Source organism: Nyctibius grandis, chromosome Z, assembly GCF_013368605.1.
Source record: "Nyctibius grandis isolate bNycGra1 chromosome Z, bNycGra1.pri, whole genome shotgun sequence".
NCBI classification, from domain to species: domain Eukaryota; kingdom Metazoa; phylum Chordata; class Aves; order Nyctibiiformes; family Nyctibiidae; genus Nyctibius; species Nyctibius grandis.
Genome location: NC_090695.1, coordinates 37,642,321 through 37,663,654, shown reverse-complemented (window position 1 = coordinate 37,663,654; position 21,334 = coordinate 37,642,321). Strand labels below are relative to the sequence as shown.

Genomic DNA, 21,334 nt, shown 5'->3' with positions numbered 1-21,334 from the left:
AAATTTGGTAAAATATTCACTTTGCACTTTGATATTTGTCTTCAATACTTAGATGGTATAAAACCAAGAAAGATCTCTTATTTTAATGGTATCAGGAATTCTTGTGCAAATAACCCAGCTTCAGAAGTCAGATGAAGGTAGCTAACATGACAAGACCCACCAGGATAAGACAAAAAATAACCTCCTAAAGAGTATCTTGCAGGTTATGAAGGATATGGAACTAGCTGCTAAAATATTTTCTCTCAGCAGAGCACATGCTCAAGTTCTTCAACATTTATCCTTCATAAATATTCATGATGATTTAAAAAGGTGGCTCTGAAACGGTCTTAAAAGAATCATTCTGGGCACAAGTATGGCCAAGCACTTCTTGACAAAGCCAATGTATAGTAGATTTTCCATCCAGTCACAAGGGGGGAAGTGTTGTAAATGATCCCTTGTCTAGAGCTGTTTTAGAAGCATGCACAGAGTTTGCCTCCCTCAGCTCTGCTTCTTCTTGCTTTGTTTGCTGAATGTTACATTCAAGTATACACAAAGGCAGATGATCTAGTACCTACACTGCTGCCTCCTAGAATTCTTGTAGTGATAGAGTACAGAAAAGAATGAGGTCACTTTAATGGGTATCAGTGTATACTGTCTTACCCTGAGTCTAAGATTACCAAGCATGTCTGTAAAATCCCTCTGAGCTCTATAGGCAAAAATTTAGCATTACGTATTGATAACACAGATTCTGCAAGTGATGCAGTGGAATTTTGTGGATATTTGCTCATGAATACATCAACGTAGAAATACCACAATGTTCAATTTCAAACTCCCATAAATATATCTGCAGCTAATAGCAATACTTTTTCAAGTCCAAATGATTCTGAACTTTATCCATTTTCTTTTGATTCCTTTTTTGAAAACAAAAGCAGTTCCCAGAATTTCTATGGGGGGAAAGACAGGCTTGTGGTTCCTTTACTAGTACTTCATCTACTTCATCATGTTCTGATTGTTCACTGTGTGAGAAAACCTTTAAGAATAACAGTGTAAACTTGATAGTTTACACATAAGCCATGTTCATTCATGTTACTTAATTAGCTACCATTATGAGGTAGGGTTTACATTTCAGATATTTCCCAAAGATCAATAATTTCCCTTTGTTCTTCTAGGAGAAATGATATGTCAAATTATGAATGATTTACAATCAATTCTTTTTAGCTCCTGCTGAAAGGAGCATCCTGACATTTCTAATTCTTATGTTTTTCTCATTTTTTAGGTTGACAAACCAGAAAGGATAAATTACTCTGCTACTCAAGCTATTTGGGCCTAACAACTACGTACATCAAGAACTAAGAAGCAGATGTGGCAACTAAAATTCTCAAAGAAAGATGGCAGTTTCACAATCCATTCACTGCATCAGGAAAATCAGTACTAAGTATGTGACCCTCCCTGTAAGCTTTCCCCAAACATTTCAATCCTTGGACATATACAGCACTGCCTTCTAAATCAAAATGTAAACTTGCAATCCAGAACAATAAATTCTCAAGGCCAAGGACATTACATGTATATGTTACTGTAAAAACACAGCACTTTCAGCATTACATAGATTTCCCAAGCTTAAAAGAAGCCAGTATGAAGAAGATGGGGACACAAAGGAAGACAAGACCTATCAGCACAGTTTGCAGCAGCTAAAACACACAGTTTAGGTACTGTCACTTTCTGTGAACATTAAAGGAAACAGATGCTTGAAAAAGGTATCTGAAAATTAAATTAACAGCAGTTTTGGTGGAGACAGAAACTAAAAGAAGGAATAGATTCCATGTTGTTGGGAATTCAAGATGTGATAAGGGAAATGAACACTCCAAGGTAATAAGAACACTTCTTTTGCTCTGTGTTGCTCTGGCCTAAAAACAGTTATAAACCAATCAGCCACTAGAGCTACAGTTAAAAAAAAAGCTCTTTCTTCCAAATAATTAACATATACAGTTCTCTTGGACCTTCAAAGAATATATACCAGGGCAAAATAGTACAATTCAAAGAGACAAATTGAGATTATTACTCAATTTAAAAAAAAGGTTTTAAAAAAAAACATGTTAAGTTTTTGATTACAGGTTAATACTTACTGTCTTTTCCTTATTTTATTCATCATGTATCAAAGATTAAAGCAGGACGCACAAAGCCAAATGTCTTATGGCCACCACGTATGTGGCCTCACCAGATGACCTCCACCTTACTCAGGACACAGAGTTAACTCAGCAGCAATTACAAATTGTTTGGATGATCAATAGTCTTCACTTGGTAACCAAAAATAGTGCTCAGTGATTGAGGGAAGGAAGGTGAATTTTGTAATAAGTTTTATATTAAAAATAAGAAGTCCGTGTACTACAAAACTGTATTTTATTTCACTAAATATGAATAGCTTTTGGAGATGAAAGAAGCTGAAGATGGAAACTTAAACGCTAAGGAAAGGAAGTTGCTTTACAACAACTTCTACTCCCCTCCCTCCCTGAGAATAAGCAGTTGTAAAACCTTGATGCATTTGGAAATACAAATGCAGAGGGAACACTTCAAATTCTTACCTTATGAAGAGTGGCTTCCACAAATTTCATGTGCCTGATAATTAATTCTTTGTCTCTATTACAAGAGGAAAAAAAAGGAGTAGTTAATAGAACTGGAGCTCTACTGATATAGAAATTAATTTTCTGCTTCCTTATAACCATCATGTCTTTAAAAATAATTGTTGATAACTCAAACTGTTACATTTGTATCTTATATCTGCAATGCAAACCCTAAGAAATAGTTCATGGACCACTATTTGGCATGTTTCCATATGAAAAATATTTCTGTTATGGATAAGCAGTTAAACTAGCTGTATTTATAGGCATATCAATGAATAACTATCACGTTCTTGGAGAAGAAATCTGCAGTCTTGGATAAAAAGGGCATGTTGAACGGAGTCCAGGCTCTAGCAGGAAGAGATTACATTCTCATACTGGAAAACACTGACAAATTCTATGTTTTTCATTGATTATATGGGCCTAACAACTATGTACTTCTATGCATATGTCTTCCTGTCTTCTCTAAACCTGAACACTCCATTGGTTCTTTTCCAAAAGAAGTCCAGTCAAGGATCCTATCCTTATGAAACAGAAGTTTGGAGAATGAAATACTAATCTTATGCCTTTTTGTAGATTAGGGCTTCAGTAAGAAAGACAGCTTTGATTAGTTAGGCTGCCATAAAAAACCTCATCTGATGTGTTGACAGAAATGGAATTAAAGTTGTGTAATACCATATGACTAAGGAGAACAGGATGGCATGACCAACAGAACACCACAGGAAATCAAATGGAATCTACACCAGAAAAGCTGATACACCTTAATATTCCAGGACTGTCTTTTACGTTGCCAGCTATGTGAATATTTTGTTTGAGCACTTACAGTTCCTAAAACAGCAAAACCATGGTGTTCTTTTGCCTGGAATGACCACTGCTTCCTCATTTCTTCATTCATGCTATCCTAACAGCAAATACAGTAAGGTGGCCAGAAGAGTAAGATTGGGTTTTACACTCTTAGCAAAGCTGTCACACAGATTTTTCTCTTTTCAGGATCCTGCCTTTCTTTGGACTAGATTGACAGGGACACGCTGTTCAACTTCTCTGTTGGTCTCATTTATGTAGTGACTGCTATTTGTCTGGGTGAAGTCAGTTCTACAGAGCCAGTTCAACACCACTAATTTCTAAGTTAGTTACTGACATAGAAGTCAGTCTGTTCCTCACATGTTCTCAGGTATTCATCATAAAAAGGGAAGTACCTTTAGATGGAATTTCAGATCCAGGTTAATAGGTGGTCCCCAGGTTCTTATTTTTGTGAACAGAAAGCCCTTGACTACAGTTGATTTATTATCTTAAATAACATCTTAAAATAAATGTCTGGTAATATTTGTTTATAGCACCTAGGAACAAAAGTTTAAAAAATGAATCTATTGCACCTCTACATGCCAGGATCCACATTTTATTCAATCGTTATTTCATATATTCATCAGCTTCTACAGGTGTAAGGGAAATAGGAACTGGATCATAGAACTATTCTTTAGGATTACTATCCAGAAATGTATTTCAGGCATGAGGAACATGCTTTACATCATCTTTTACACAATAGCTGGGGTGAAGGTTTGACAAAGAGTTTCTATCTAGCAGAGAAATGACCAAAAGGCTACTAAATTTCTGTCAAGTGCACTGCTATCAGACACTTTTATTAATACTGCTTCCTACTCTGGAGGAAAGTGGAACGGAAATGCTGGCCACTACTGCAAGAATATCAAGACAGACATTCCCAGAATGAGCTAGCCATCTTGCTACCTTTTAAAGCTGTACAAAAGATTAGGAAAGAACTTGAAAGACAGCCATGCATTCCTTACATTCACTCAAGTTATAGAAGAGGTATTAAAATAAGATTTTCTGGACAAAAGAAAGTCTATTTCACTTACTTTGCTTATGTGTTCCAAAGGGAAAAAAAGACATTTGTTATGAAGAGTTGGTAGAACAATAACTGGTATAGGTTTTTTCTTCGTCAATATTCAACTGCTATATACAGAAATAAAGCCAATTTTAAAACCACTCCATGTTAAAATAACCTTTTCTGAATAGAAGAAGGGCTACAGGGAATGATCTTTACTGGAGTGCATAAAATAGGTTGGGGCAGGGTGAAAAGGGGCAAGCTTTCCACAACAAGTCCTTCTTCAGGTGACATCTGCTTTAGTACACTCATACTAAATAACATTTATCATTTTAATTAGCTTGTTAAACATTTCACTGATAACTATATTAATTACATTATTTCACTTCTGCATAAAACCCTCAAAGCTTCTAAGCTATTGTTCTTCAGAGGTCAAATGTATCCCAGGTATAATGAGAAATTTTAATTTTAAATTAAACTTTTTTTTAAATCTTAGCCATGGACCAACAATATGCAAAGTACATACTACAGTAAGAGTAATAGGTAACAGAGTCTGCAAAGATTTATCTTTTTATCTGACTATACGACTGTAAGAGGTTAGTAATAATCTCATTCAAGTCAATGGAACACCTTTTGACTACCAGTCTCTTCAAGATTGGTCCCTGAACATTTCCTTCCACTCTCCAGGTTATGGTATAAAAAGGCATGGGTTTTATGTCTAAATCCAAAACTCTCTGAAATCAGTTGAAAGGTCTATCCTGTTCCACAGATAAGGCTAGGTCCAAATTGGGTTTCAGCCCCCTTGGCAGCTAAGATCTGTCACCTAGTTGACGTTTCTGTATTTATTATAAATAAATTGTATCTCTCCATAAAAAGATAAGGAGGAAATAGAGAAAACAAGTAATCATTTCTTAAATAAACAGAGCGTTAGGGATCTGCCAAAGAGATGTTGTCAAACCAGCAAGATAATTGGCAAACAAAAATGCCCATGCTATTTCATGACCCAGAATTTGGAGCACTATTATAGGATAACTACAGAAAACATACCATCTAGTGTCTTGAACTAACAGTTTTCTTTTTAGAAGGCTATCACTGAATTTCAAAGAGAGACAGATGTACTTTTGTTTTCTAGCATTACATTAGCCAGGGTGAAAATCCTGTGCATGAAAGTAGGAATTGATCTTTTGTCCGTTTTAAGTGATCTCCCCAAGGTCCCAGCGCTCACTTTGCTGCCATGCAGAGGGCACTCTCTGCATCATGGATGCTCTCTTTCAGTCGACGCTTGTCCTGCTCCAGCTGGGTAAGAAGTCTATTGAGCTGACGCAGAGATTGATCTTTCCTTCTCAGCTCCATCTTTGCCTCGGAGAGTCTCTGCAAGCAGACAGAAAGCAGAGTTACTTGTCAGCCCAAATAATTAACTTCAATTTATGCCACAGGCTATTAAACAAAGTGGAAAACAGACTGACTGCAAAGTAGATTTGGACCATTACATAGTAAGGTTTTAAAATTCTCTAGCAAAAACATTACTAACTCAGAATCCTCCAGTTTTTAGTATATTGCCTATGTACAAATATGTTTTATAAAATAAAGTCATCTGTTGATCAAACAGGTATATATACTATGCTACAGGTACTGTATCTACGAATATCACATCTAAACACAGTAGAAATAGTCAAGAGTACAGCATTAAAGAGAACAGGATAGTCTCAAAACTTAATTTAAAATGAACATTAAAGAAAATTCACAAAGAAACAAAGGGAATAAAGAAAGTAGCATTTATTTAAATATTCTGCACTACTCAAATTTCACAATTAAAAAGAAAAAAGAATCTAATATTCTCTGTTAGTGCATTAAGTACAGTTTTGCTGCAATTCTTGCTAAGAATAAATCACTATTTTATGGTGCTTTCACTATTTTAACATTAGTTTTCCAATATGCAAAATAGTACATGTACTATTTTAGTGTTTCTCTCCAGCTTAGAATTAACGCAACGTGCTTTAAATCAATTCAGATTAATCCAATAGATGACAAATAGCACACAGAACTAATTAATACAGAACCTGGCTAGTTGCTACTCCTTTCTGCTGCGATAAATCAATACTTTTATAGACTAGAATATTAATAATGTGATTTCATAGGTTGCTAAGTGTTACATTTTACTTACAGCTGTTAACTGCCTTTTTAGAAAGAAATTACAATAGGTGGCTATAAACATTCTTTTACAAAATTCAAATGCCCTGACAGATTCTAAACTAATACAGAAGGATAGAGAAGGCTGCACAAGTTGCAAGACTGAGCCTTTGCACCTTGCTTTCAAAATTTATGGATATGTTTTCTGCTTCAGTTCTAAGAATGCTCTGCATAATTTGTACTCAAGAGTACTTGACCTGGACTGTGGAACACGGAGAATATGTATTATGCTGTGGATATGTATTAAGAACAGTCTATAAAAAAGGCTGATAAAAATTTGGAGGGCACTGAAAACTGAACTAATCTGAAAAAAAGTTTAGACCTAGCCAAGAGTCAAAGGCACTTCAAAAAACCAATATGCTAGAGAAAATGTCTATAAAATAACAAAGTACAGCATAAAACTGCATAATCCTGCAAAATAAACTGAAATCTGTGGAGTGGCATAAGTTTTCTTCAAATATTTCTCACGACAAAAAAGCAACCAGTTATTTCAAAGGTGCATTTGGAAGGTACAGCACCACCACCTGAACTTTCTGTTCAGCAATTTACAAAATCCAGGCTAAGATTAATCACTGCTGTAAGAAAAAAAAAAACATCAGGAGTTTATTTAAGAAACTCTAAACCCCAGAAATGTTAGTATTAGTCTTGCTCAAATTACTGCAGGTTGAGTAACTCTATTCTGCCTCTTATGTCATTATTTTCAAGGAAGAATGCTATTTTTCACGTAAGAAAAGATAAACACACTCATGCTTCCACTGCTTTATTAGCATAAAGATATCCAAAACCAGAAGTGTTGCTTTCAGAAATTCTACCCTAATGCTACTGGCAGCTATCAAAGCCCTGCCTGAACAGCTGAATTTGTGAATTGTCAGATTTTCAGAAAAGTTATTTCCAAGAAACCAGATGTGGATTAACAAGGATAAAAGGAGACGCCTTTAATTTGAGAACAAAGAACATTATCTTCTTTCATTTATTGTGTTTATTGTTTGTGTGTTTTAGGCTAAGTCAGCATTGAGGAAACAGCTCTGAAAACCAACTCGAGTCTCCCCTCCTCACCCATCTTTTGACAAACAAAATTTACTGAACAGAACAATGTCTCTGGTGCCAATGGTTTGTTCACCCCACTTTCCCATCTGACTGAAAAATCTGTTCTTAAGATGCAGTCACAGAACTGAGCTCTGGCCGATGTAGAATATACAACTCAGCTAATATTTTGATGCAAGCAAATTTTGCTGTAGAGGCTGCTGGAACAGAGTCTGGCTCCGAGATTCTAGTGGTCTAAATGAGTGAAGAAAGATAGGATAATAGGAATATTATGCACATTTATTTCATTTTTATTAGATAGCTATCCTTCTACAGGGGCCAGAGAGTTGTCTGCTCCCACATAAAGCTTTCATCACTGACTACAAATGGTGAAGAGACCCACCAGGTGTCAAAATGTTCTGGGAGCTGCTAACTAATCTTGCCTACCAATTGCAAGCACAGGCCTATTAATGAGGCTATAACAGGGATGAAAGCATGAAGCCTAACTCTTTGAGAGGCATGGCCAGCAATCCACACTAGCTGGTGATGAAGCAATATAGAAATTATTAAATCAAATACCTGAACAGCTGCTTTATTATATTCAAAACTTTCACCATTATTTGCAGAAATCTCCAAAGGATTGAGACTTTACCTATCAATAATATTGCAATATCGAAGCACAATGTAAACTGATTTTAGCTCTCTAAAAGCAGTTTCAGCATTCTCTTGAAGCTCCTCGCTACTGTCGGTTAAAGTCAAGCCTTGGAAATTGCTCAAATACAGTGTGGAGTATTCTAAAGTAATGGCTGCTAAGCCTCTCTTTTTTCCCTTCTTCAGACTGATCTAATTAAAACCCTTGATAAACTTTATGGACTCTAATATTTCCAGCTGAGTGACTGAAACCAAGACGGTGTGCCTCAAGGCAGCAAGGCAACAATGATAAGCAGCAGGTTAGCCACTAATTTCTCAGCCAGGGTAGATCGTGAAAGTGTGATGTTCTGATATCCAAGAAAGTGTTCAGGAGAGAATAGGATAAATCAAGTTTAATAACTCTGCTCCTAATTGTTCCCTCAATGCTCCACTCTAATTACTTGGAGAACTCTCCTGACTGTCACCTGATATTAAGTTGTTGGAGGCTGAGTGTGGAGCAGTGAGATAATCAATAAATATTTAGTGGGGAGAAGAATGAAGATCCCGTTAAGCAGTGGGAACCTGCAGCACCCAAAGCCCTTCTGCTCATGAGAAAACCTATGGGAGAGCCATAGTGATTGCAAAGCAATAATCCAAAGCACTGTTTTTAGGCCTTGAGGCCTTTAGGCAACAGTACATTTGAGAAAAAAAGGTTAACACGGTCACCCTAATTACAGCCCATTTTCACATTCTTCATATATAAGCGCAGACAAGCCAATTAGGTAGAAAGGAAGATAAGGGAAGTTTTATTTGTATACTAATTAAACCCCTGATGAAATTAAAGGAAAAACATACAGCTCTGTAATTGTGTCTGAGAAAGGTCACTTCAGGTTCAGTTATCAGAAAAGCACAGCCTTGAGATATTTCACTTAATCCACAATATAGCCCTTATTTTGCCCCCCAGGTCTTAGTATTTACAAAAATAAGAAAATTTCAAAACCTGATAATGCATTTATCTTGAAATGTTTTCTGTGGACAATTACAACTGTTAGAAAGTTGAGGCTAAATATGATAAGAAGAACGAAGGTTTTAAAAACCTGCTATGTCTGCACATAGTTCTGTGAAGATGCTGAGCTTTCACTTTCAAGCACAAGTGATTCTGAACCAACTTAGAAGCCAAACTAAAATCTATTGACACTCCATAAAATGACAGTTATCTGTTTAGTTCAGATGTTTAGGCATTCCAGTGCTAATTCAGACATCACTGCACTCCTGCCTCTACAGTCCACAAAAATCTCACAGACCAGTTGAGTTTTCATCAGAATCTTTAGAAGGGGTTCCCTTTAGAGATATTTTAGATTTAGGCTTTTTTTCCCCATAAACTGAGCATGAAAAACCATTTGTTGGAGAGAACAGCAAGTAACTGATAGCACTGAAGAAAAAAATCTCATTGGATGTCTGTCGGCTGGGTCCCTCCACAAGTAATTTTAATAAGCTTAGGCTTTGCAGTGAGGAATCTCTTTCTTCAAAACCAGTTACAAAAATAAATCAAGTTTAACATTGTCATTTTTTTACACACGATAAAGCACTCTATTCAAAAGATAACAGATGGACAATAATTCTAGATGAACGATGACAATCATACAGTTTAAATTCATGCAAAGCATGTGTGACACATTTACACTGAGAGCATATTTTCCAAGATAACTAAAGCTAGATCAAACTGCTTACTAAATTACATTTAAATTACGCAGACACAACACAGCACTACAAGATATGCAAATATACTGCAATATGTGTATTATGCACTAATCTGTGAAATTAAAGATTTTGTCTTCAGGATGAAGTTTTAGATGTATATTTTCCATTTAGATCCAAAAAAACTTTTTAAAAGATCTGTACACTGAATAAATCCTGAAAACTGTCCCATACACATAACTAATAAAATTCCACAATGAAAAAAAGAATACAAAGTTTAGCCAGCATCCATTCCCCAACCAGCTGAAACATACTTCCCATTGTCCCTGTTAGCAAATACGATCTTCAGGATGGTCTCTGAGTGCCCCTCAAAAGACAGTCTACAGATAACCTAGAGAAGTCTTGCATCTTCAAAAGGTCCAAATCCAAAAGGTACAAGAAGTCATATTAATATTTAATGTCAACTGTATTTTTAGTGTGCATGACTGCAATGCAAACCAAATTACACTAGCTCAAACTATAGAGCTGAATTTCCACAGGAAGTTTTCTAAAAAGAATTCTTACTTATCAATAGCAACTCAAAATGAAACTACTTCTATCAAAATAGATTAAAAATCTCAGGAAAAAATGTTCTGTGGAAAAAAAAATTCATAACAGACTTCTCATCAACACACAAAAAAAAACCAGAACATCTAAGACATACATTTAGACCCATATCAACAAATAAGATGGATTTACACTTCTCAACTGCAAAACAAACTGCAATATCAACATACTATATCTGGATTCACTGTGTTTCATAGTGGCTGCAGTAGTGTCTTAAAATAGTTTTAAATGAACTTCATATGGCTCTTGCAAAGCAGAGCTAACCTGAGGCTGACCACCCATGACACCCCTTCAATAGCAAATGCTTTCACATGCCCTTTAAATTTCTCTAGGAAAAGAAATATGAGTACTCAAAAGGACATTTGAATGAGCTGAATCTGCTTTGCAGACAAAGCAGTGATTTTTATAACCTCTTTGCTACTGGACCCTCATCCTGACAGCAGCAATCTTCTCATATGCTGGCTTTCTGAGAAAGGACATACCTGATGACTCTTCGCTGAAGTATGTGGTGTAGCATGGAAGCAGGTAAACATAGCTTACAGATCACAGTGTATCTAACAAGATGGAAAACAGCTCTTCATGTCCTTGAAAGTGCCCTGTGTAATGAGGTCACACAGCACGAGTGGGTCTACTAAGCGTAACAGTAACACCAACCAGCACAATGATTTTAATAAACAACCAACAAAATACTGGTGAATGAAGGGATACTTGCAGACATATTTTCACATTTCTGACACAATGTCAAATACAATCGCTTGTGATTGCTTTACATAAGAAACCCGTATAATACTGGAGCACAAACTATGCTAATAGCAGAAAGCTTTAGCCAAATCAGTATCATAAAGTCAAGCAATCATCTAAAGACAATTTTAACTTAAATGATGGTGCAAGTAGCATAAAAAGCAGCTGTGATATAGTTACTCTGCAAGATCTAGAACCTAAGTATTAAGAAACATTTCAATAAAAATTTATTCAAGAGTCACTCAATGGATTGGATGAGGAAAATGCATGTTTTCATCTTGCAAGAGATTTTTCTTACAAAAGTCATTTGAAATTGTAAGTGTTCTCATTGTGAGAGCGAATGGTATTACCTATGTATGTCTAGACAACAGTCCATTTATTGACTGAAGCATAGCCCTCAGACATCCAAGCAAGTTTAGGTACCACAAGCATTTTACCTGCAGTGGTTCAGGCCGAATTACAGTGCCTCAAAGACTTAAAGCTACATTTAATATCTCTGTGCTACAATACAGACTTGTTTCTCAAGAGAAAATCTATTCTGATCAACAAGAAAGGAATGCATTCTTCAATTGCATTAGCTGAAAATGTTTAGCAAAGGATGACTGGAAATGCTTTATGACGTCACTGAGCTTTGTGTGCTTTAAAGTTATTGTGAATTAAAAGAGCTTATTAATTTAAACACAGTAGCTATTCCTGAATAATTCCACATAATAACACTTCTTCCAGAAGAGACATCCTATGTTCACATGTCACACAGCTTCAAAGTAAGTAAAACTAAACAAAACTTTGACAGTTTTTATAGGAAGTGATCACAAAATATAAACTGCCCACAGACAGGCTAGATCCTGACGGACTGTTAGTATTAACAAACAAAAGCATCAGTGTTAAAATGCATTGGCTAGGTACACTGCTGCATTTGAAGAGAAACAGAAGTTGAAAAAGTTGAGGGACACCCTTTTGAACACCAAGATGCACTGGGCCTTCCAGACATACACTAATCCAATCAGAGATAATAAGTAAGCCCTACTTTTAAACAATGTTTTGGAAAATGTTAAAGTAAATAATAAAATTTATGCACGTGACAATCTAGAAATTATTACCACCTTCTGAGCTAAGTGAATTATGTTAGTATTACTGGAAAGCTTCAGAGAAGGATTATACCACCTTAATGGAACAAAGACAATTTTAGAAAAACTCAGGCTTTACCACTGTGAATTCTAAGTGAATTAGAAAAACCCTTTATCTTAAATGAGAATAAATTTTTGGAATCATATGCATGGTGGCATGAGTGCATGATCATTCATTCCTCATTCACCTCTGACATGCTACCTCAGGACTGAGGTTTCTTTTTTCTCCCTAGAAAATAAATTCCTCTCCCACCACAATACCTAACCCTGTGCAACTGCACACTAGACAAGATCCAGTCCTCCAGTTTCTCTGTGCTTTGGCAGTGTCAGGACTTTAAACGAGTTACTTAAGTGCCACAGAAAAGAAATAATCCTTTTTTTTTTTCACTGATACACTTTTTACCCTGATAGACCCCCAGCCTTACAGTTGTTACAGTTCCAAGATTCCAAAAAGATGGTTTATACCTGATACTGCAAAAGAGGACTTTTCATAACACTCTCATGTACCTGTACGTAAGTGAGGCACCTAACTTCAGAGGGAAACTGAATAGCTTAATTATATTCCAATAGGTATTTGAGAGTTAGTTACTTATGGTTTCACAAGAAAATATAAACATCTTTACAGAGTTAGCTTCACAGAAATAGAAAGGGAGATCATGGGAAAACCTGACTAAGGTTAAAAAATGATGGGGACCTAGAGATATCCTAGATAAAGAGCAGCAAGAAGCAAATCTGTGTATAAAGGACTTGTATATCAAGAACCTGTATAGCAGAATGTCCTAGGCATTGATATCTAAACTGCTAGGAAAAATAAGGTTTAGAACATTTCTTTAAAAACATCACATGCTGTTTTAAAGATCTATTGATCCCCTCTACACATCTCAAAGTAACAAAGTTACTTTGTAGTTGACCCAATAATATAACAAAGATCTCCCAGGCACTAGATTTACCAAGAAGCCTTTCTGTATTTTTGAGCAAAAACTGAAACATAGTTGAAGGTCTTGAAATAACAGGGATAAACTTTATGTAAGTACATATGCTGAATAACCACACACTGTAATTACACAATAATCCCATTTTTCTTCCAAATTACATGTCAATAAATCTTTCTCACTGCACTATAAATTCCAAGGTCATGGACAGAGGTGTTTATTAGTATAATTACAATGCAGCAATAAACCCATTAAGCTTTCAGATCCCGATATTGTTCCATTTATTCTCCGCTCCCGCTAAGGGAGGCGAATAGTTCCTACAAATGGAATACCCAGAAAATATTAGAAGTTACTTTTAAAAGACTACAAAAATGCTCCGGTTCATGCAATTATTTTGTTAAACTTTTCCTTTTTCTTTATTTAACCTTTGACAGAATGTCAGAATTTCTTTTTTTTTTTAATAGCACAGTGCAGCAAACAGACTCAAGATAAAAAGTATTCTCTGAAAGAGGCAACACTACTACACTGTAAAGATACAACTAAAGCATTCTAGATTTCACTGTGTGCCAGTCATTAAAACATCAGATCAAAAACCCCAAGATCTTAGCCATCTGTTGAGAAGTAACTTGCAGTCCAAGTTATTGACTCTTGCTTCCACATTAGTTTCATTATTCCTGGGCACAATTCTACCTGTCTTGGTTACTTGCCTTGCTCTGCAAACTACCAAAAAAGGCACTTAGGTGCATGATCAGTAAAATGACTGTTGAAATCAGACTACTGAATTAGACGAGCATGATCAAACTTACTGCATAATTTCCTATAGAAGGAAAAACCTATTCTTACTTGGAAATTAACTCCTAGTCATAATTAGCTTTCAAAGATTAAAGTGATGTTCTGTAATCATGACTTATTCCAGTGCTCTCTTTCAGTGCCTACATTACACCCAAATTGTTGTAACAGTGAGAGCATCCTCAGTTATCTTAAACTCTTTGACACGTTAAAAATAAAAGTATGAATTTTTCTAACATAGGGATGTCTTTTCTTATTAGATAAATAATGTTTACACCTGACTAGACTGAACATAAATGTAACAAACTGACAATTCCTTTCACTCTTCTCTCAATGTAATGTAGAAGCAATTTTGGAGATTATTTTATTATTTTCTTACTCTACAAAAATAGTAAAGAATTTGCCTGACAAAAACAGCCTGAATAATATTCTTACTACTAACCAATAAAATATTTTGTAGTAGAATAATTTAAAGAATAACAAAAAAAGTTCACCTGGTAAGAATACATTTTCAAATTCCAATGTAAAATCTTAACATTGCTCAAATTACAATGAACTATTACTGACATTCAACTTGCAAAACTGTACAAAAGAGGAACTGAAGAGGAATGAAACAGCAACACAATGGTAACGCGAATATCCTTTCAAAATAAGAGCTTCTAATTAAGTTATGTTTGTGTGACTCATACTGCAAAATTTTGAATTGTTGTATTGAACTTCACGTTAATGCAAACACCTAACCAGTTCATAGCCACAAATTTTAACTTTACTCTTTCTTCTATTCTGCTCTCTGCTTACATATTTTCAAGAAAGGCTGACTCAGAAAAGTTAAGGCAGACCTTCAATAACTTGGTTGCTAGTTGCTTGGTTGCTTCATTGATGACTATGGAGCAAATACAATACTTTTCTAAAGGCCATGTACTGGCCTCAGCCCCTCCAGACTACTCATGCTGATACTGATGAATGTTCTTGGCACAGAACAAAGGAAATACTCAGACCTAACAACCTGGCTGGAAATAAGTTAGTTCAGCAAGGAAACACAGGGATCAATATTCCTAATGAGGTGATCTCTAAAGTGGAAAAAGAACAGGGTGACCCTTGGACCCTGAATCTTAGAAGCTAACCAGCACCACAATATAAAGAGCTGCTTTCAAAGTGCCAAAAAGAATAGAGTACAATTATTTATCTCCAAGAGAAGATTTAATGCACAAGTTTGTGATCTTAAAAAAATAAGGTAATAAAGTAAACAGTAAGATGATAAAACAAATGAACTTCATGAACAAAACACAGACGAGAGTAATTTAAGGTGATGTTTAAGTTTAGATATCTGAAGTGCACATTGAGTAATAGAATGCAGGCTTCGTCACAGTCTTCGCTTTTCTTCTGTGAAGAGAAGGTCTAAGGTCCAGTCCACAACAGGGTGCCTTCTATGTGTCTCTCCTATTATGTAAAAATCACAGCTGCTAGAAGGAAGCCTGGGAAGACTATCCCTTCCGTCTACCTAAATTCCACGTACAATGCATTGCAATCTTTAAACAAGAAACCACGAAGGACCAGCTCCAGGGCAAGTCTTTAGTTGACCTAACTCTTTGAAGACTATCTATCTAAGAAGTTTGCAGCAGTAGAAGTTATGTAACAGAGAAGGAGAATGAGCAGGCTTACTTATTTTAAAAATTGTGTTAACACAAACTGAAATACATGACAAAACTGTTTAACCTGTAACTTACAGTAATAAGAAGACATATGACCTCTTTTGACTAAGAATAGGGCAGACAGCGATGCTAATCCATTCTTACCTACTTTATAAATTATTTAGGTGTTCAGAACATAAGGAGTATGGAAATGAAAAAGAACCCATTTAATTAATGAATTCTGAATTTTAGTTTCTGACCTATTCAGAGGGGAGCTTGCTTCTCTTTAACATGCTAAACTTGATTAATACAAATTCTATATTAAGACAGATGCTAATGGTAATCAGTTACACTGCTTTCTTTAAAGAACAGACTTCAATTTAATCAGGCAATGCACAGAAGTGCTGTTTCTTGACAAAGTGACAAACAAGTATTTGGGAATCAACAGTATCCCGCAGCGCACCCAAATCCTAACAGTCTTTCCAACTTAACACGTCAGAGAGTTTAAAAAAAAAATTCAAAACCTACTTCTGTTCTTATAGTGACTGTAATCTTTGCTGTTCTATTTGAGAAGCATGAAAATCACTTGGTCTTCCTCATATGAGTCAGGCCTTTTAACTTTCCTGTAAGTTAGAATACTGCATCATTTGCAGAAATAGCCAACTATAAAACTGACTTGCAAAGTGTGTGCAATGGTATTAATAAAAGAAATTGTACAAATAATTTGAATGATTTTTCAGGGAAAAAGTGTGGCTATAAACGTAGGAAGAGGAAAAGCAACCAAAAGCAGCAAATTGTGTACCACCTTCACCTGAAATCCACACCAAAAAGAGAGAGCCTGCTCAGGGAAAACATCCACTTCTAACAAACCTAGACATCCCAATCTCCATCAGAATCTAATTCTTCTCATAGAATAACAGAATCATAGAACAGTTTGGGTTGGAAGGGACCTCAAAGATCATCTAGTTCCAACCTCCCTGCCATGGGCAGGGAGACCTTCCACTAGACCAGGCCGCTGAAAGCCCCATCCAGCCTGGCCTTGAACACTTCGAGGGAGGGGGCATCCACAGCTACTCTCGGCAACCTGCTCCAGTACTTAATTCAGATGCATCTGTTTAGCAAAGGATATTACACTTGCTGAACACAGAATATGCATATAACGATTTACATGAAATAGCTAGTGAAAATAAACACTCCAAACCTTACCATCAGAAAAAAAATTTCTGTGAGCATTATCAAAGCACTTGGATGAGATTCTTTTCTCACTTATGCTGTCATAAATCAATGGCAGCTTCACTAAAATCAGCCGAGTAAATAAACCCAAAATTTAGGGTACCTTCTTCTAAAACATGTATTGAAGACTATTTTGAGGCAGATCAGTAGCAAGTTACAGGATTTAACATATATTGCACTTGAAATGCAAACCAAGTTATTCATTAAAAATTTATAGGACGTGCTCCATAAATTAAACCTTAAAAAGATATTGTTTTTATTACAGGTACTAACATTCCTAAAAGGGAGTAAAAGCACACAGTGCCTGTCAATAGGAAGAAAAAGTATTTTACTGGAATTAAGACATGCTTGTATAAGCAGTAAAAATTTTGTCTCTATAAATGCTGCTATAGATGTCTGTTTAGCATTTGCATAGAAGTTTCTCTTTAAAGACAGGGGAATCAGAGCTACTGATTTACCTCACTCAATAAAAAAGGTGATGTAAAGAGTTGCTTAGTTCCAGCTGACCTTGAATGTAATTGGCTACCTTGAATGTCTCTATGGTATACGCCATTAAGAAGATAAAAATATACAGGATTAAAATCTGAACCGATAAAGCTAAGAAATTAAGTATTACTCCTTTAATAAGCCTACTTTATGAAGTACATGAATACCAAAATATCTCCTTAATGATTGCTGTTGAAGTGTGACTAAGTTTAAAAATAAGTTATCAAAAGTAAAAGTATCTAATATTTTTTTCTCCCTCCTACCTCTTTAAAAACTATGAATAAAGAATTCAAAGCAATTTTTTTTACTCCATGACACTCTACTCCATCCAAAATGACTTGTACACCACCACATTCTCCAATGTTTTACATATAATTAGTTTAGGCTGATAGATTATCTTGTATCTTAAGATGAAGATGGAGGCATATTTTTTCTATTACATTTTTTCAGTGCAACGGTTCTTCTTTTCCATACCTCTATACTACTTAAGAGTTTAAAAGCTTATGCAATTGTAAAAACACTGTTTTACAAGGTCAGGGTTCATTATTACAGAGGTGAGATTGTTCCAGCAAAAAAACAGCTGCAAAAAAAAAAATTTAAGTCACAAAAAACGATTAGCCAAAAGAAAAATGTCTGTCAGTTAAAACACCAGGGCAAAGGCAGACACCATTTCTACCTGTCATGAAGAAAGTGGGATTGTAGTAAACTGTGGGAGAAAAAAAGCTTATGAAAGACTTTTTCTTAAATTTTAAAAACCCAAACATGTAGAGCTCAAAATAAAAAAAAATCCTTTTACCCCTTGGTATCAAAGTAGTTTATGTTAGACTGCTGCTTGAATTTAGGAAGCACTTATTCAGCACAGGTTTGGAACTGTTAAAAAACAATGATAAAAACTGAAGGTGAAATGATGATTTAGAAAGTATACATTATAAAATCACATATGCATGATAGAAATTCAAGAAACACTAGACCATGAATGCATGTTGCCATGCTACCACAACTGATTTTGTTTCCTTCCTTGATACAGACACAGGCTGTTACAACCACAATGCAATTTTGTGCTAATTACTGTAGTAAACATCATGAAGGAATTAAGAGACATAGATCAACCTTCTCGTATTTAAACAAGTTTAGGGACAGTACATGGCAACAAGTCTACAACTTAAATTTGGTTCAAAACTCCTGCACAGAAAGGATTGAGAATTATGGAGTAACACATTTAGAAAACCAAATCAGTGTAATTGTAAGTGGTAAGTTTCAACTCTAAGGCTTATTTTGTCAACTCTCTTCACCTCCATCCTATCACAACAGCTATATTACTACATTGTATTGTATCTTTACAGCTTTCAACTATAATCAAGCATTTTACACTAAATCAAGTTGTTCCAGTAGCAAAAAACTGCTAGGGGGTTGCAGAATTAGGATGCATTTTAGGATCACTGCTGTCTCAAAAAAATTGTATCTAGCCTCTAATTAATAAAAAACAAAAGCTGTGAAATCTAATTCAGTATCCAATAACCCATGTAATAGATTTGTTTAAAACTCCATCCTATATTTTAAATGCCTGCAATTGATTTTTTGTTTCATTTCCTCTGAACAAATGTAAACGTATGTTTCATATATAAAGTAAAACACAGTGAAATACAATGCATGAATGTATAAAGAGTAGACCCCAATGAAGATTTCAAATAACTTGTCTTCCATTCATTCCCTTCTTTATGATCCTAATATCCATTTAAAAATCTTGAATCAAGTATTTCCCAAAGAAATCAAACGCAAGTCTAATGGCTTATAAATACTGCAGCTCTATGTAAAACAATAAAGCAATAGTATTAGCAAGCAACCTGACTTAAACATTAGACGAGTTTATTCTTACATTGAAATGAAACACCCAAAGTTAGGGGACCAGGAGGGAGAAAAAACATAAAAACCAACAGGTAAATTGGAAATGTAGTTGTCTTTCACCCTTGGTGAGGTAAGGCATTTTTAGTAAATAATACTGCTAATGAAAACCCTCCTTAATAAATTTAACAACATCCTTCAGCTTCCTCCACTGTACATCACTTCAAACTTCAACTCTGCTGCAAGTCATCCTCCTTGACATCCATTTTCACCATTGTATTTTCAACAATGGTTTCTGACATTTCCACTAGTTTTGTAGCTTTCATCTTTTTGGTTCTCTTTCCGTCTTTTGATATTTCTTATCACTTCCTCCGTAAATCTTCCTCAGAAGCACAAGTCCTTCTACTTCTCAAAATACCGGTGAAGCAGTCTTTTGCTCAACTATCAATTCACAGAAGAATACTGGTAGGTGGAAAGACAGTAGTAGGGATGAAGAGCAGACACAAGCAGCAAAGCTTGCTTTAAACAAAAAAATAAATAAAAGCTGCAGATCTAAATCACCACATATCACCGCCCTGCCATTCTTTTCTTCTCTTCCCATGTTAGATATCCACCTTTTTTCAAACCTCTTACACTCTCTCTGCTCCTTGATTTGCTATCAGAGATTCTGATAACATCTTTTCCCTCATTACTTGTTATGTCTAGAGAAAATTCTAAATCCTGATGAAAAAGGATCTTTCTGTACTCTCACCTAGCATATTCCAAACTGACAAATGCATTCTCTACCCTCAGATTATATTCAGCTAATCCAGGTTTTAAAATATTCTTATGATCTCTATCAAAAATAAAAGTATTCCTGTATTTCTGCCTTCATTTTTCCTATAGTCTGCAAACACCTCATGATAGCTATAACTGGTGTCTCTTATGTATCATGTAAAATCCAGACACTTCACAGATTACAGATATTGGTGTACACTGCCCAGTCCCAAAAGCAAAAAAGGGAAGTTATACCTTGAAGTTTCATCTTCAAAGCATTTTCTGAGTACCCTAAAATTTCAATGGACTGAGTAGTATGTCTGCATTTACTCCTATAATTTTATTTGCACAAGAACTGAAAGATTTATAAATATGTATATATGTGTGTGTATATATATATATGTATGTATATATATGTATATATATATGTTTATAAATATGTAAAGGGCAAGTGCCATGAGGATGGAGCCAGGCTCTTCTCAGTGACATCCCCTGACAGGACAAGGGGCAATGGGTGCAAGCTGGAACACAGGAGGTTCCACATAAATATGAGGAAAAACTTCTTTACGATGAGGGTGACTGAACATGGAACAGGCTGCCCAGAGAGGTTGTGGAGTCTCCTTCTCTGGAGACATTCAAAACCCGCCTGGACGCGTTCCTGTGTGATATGGTCTAGGTAATCCTGCTGCGGCAGGGGGATTGGACTAGATGATCTTTCGAGGTCCCTTCCAATCCCTAACATTCTGTGATTCTGTGATTTTGTGATTTGGCTTATTCATCAGAAAGTAAATTTCTGGTACCTATTTCAGAAGGATAATCATCTTACCTTTACAGTTTCACTTAAGACTTGGTTTTTATCCGCTTCTTCACTGGAGTGCAATTCTAGTTTATTATTTAACTCCTGTAGCTGTTGCGCCTGTTCATTCAAAAGCACTTGTGCCTGATGCTCCCGATGTAATGCATTATTTAATTCTTCACATGCACTTTCAAACTGCTCATGTGTGATCAATTTCTGATAAGAGAAATAAATTGTGTTTGATTGTGTGACTGTATTCACTTGTTTACATGCTTGACTTCTAGAGTTCCACTTGCAAACATATCAAATTCTAAAACAAAAGCATGCTAAAGATGAATATTTAGGGTTTTTAACATGAAGACAGATCACCAACAATAAAATGGCAGACAACTTTATTCACTGTATTTTTTCCGCAGTATG

At 35.5% G+C, this 21,334-nt stretch overlaps 1 protein-coding gene across 1 annotated transcript in view; it reads right to left on the bottom strand.

The window, feature by feature from the left end:
* The window catches only part of CCDC171 (coiled-coil domain containing 171), a 135,524-nt gene that overhangs the window by 31,967 nt on the left and 82,223 nt on the right, over nt 1-21,334 (bottom strand). Inside the window, exons 20-22 of the mRNA XM_068423283.1 lie at nt 20,945-21,130; nt 5,660-5,805; nt 2,559-2,613 (exon numbers count right to left, since the gene is read on the bottom strand). Coding sequence (XP_068279384.1) covers nt 2,559-2,613; nt 5,660-5,805; nt 20,945-21,130 — 387 coding nt within the window. The remainder of the gene's footprint in view (nt 1-2,558; nt 2,614-5,659; nt 5,806-20,944; nt 21,131-21,334) is intronic.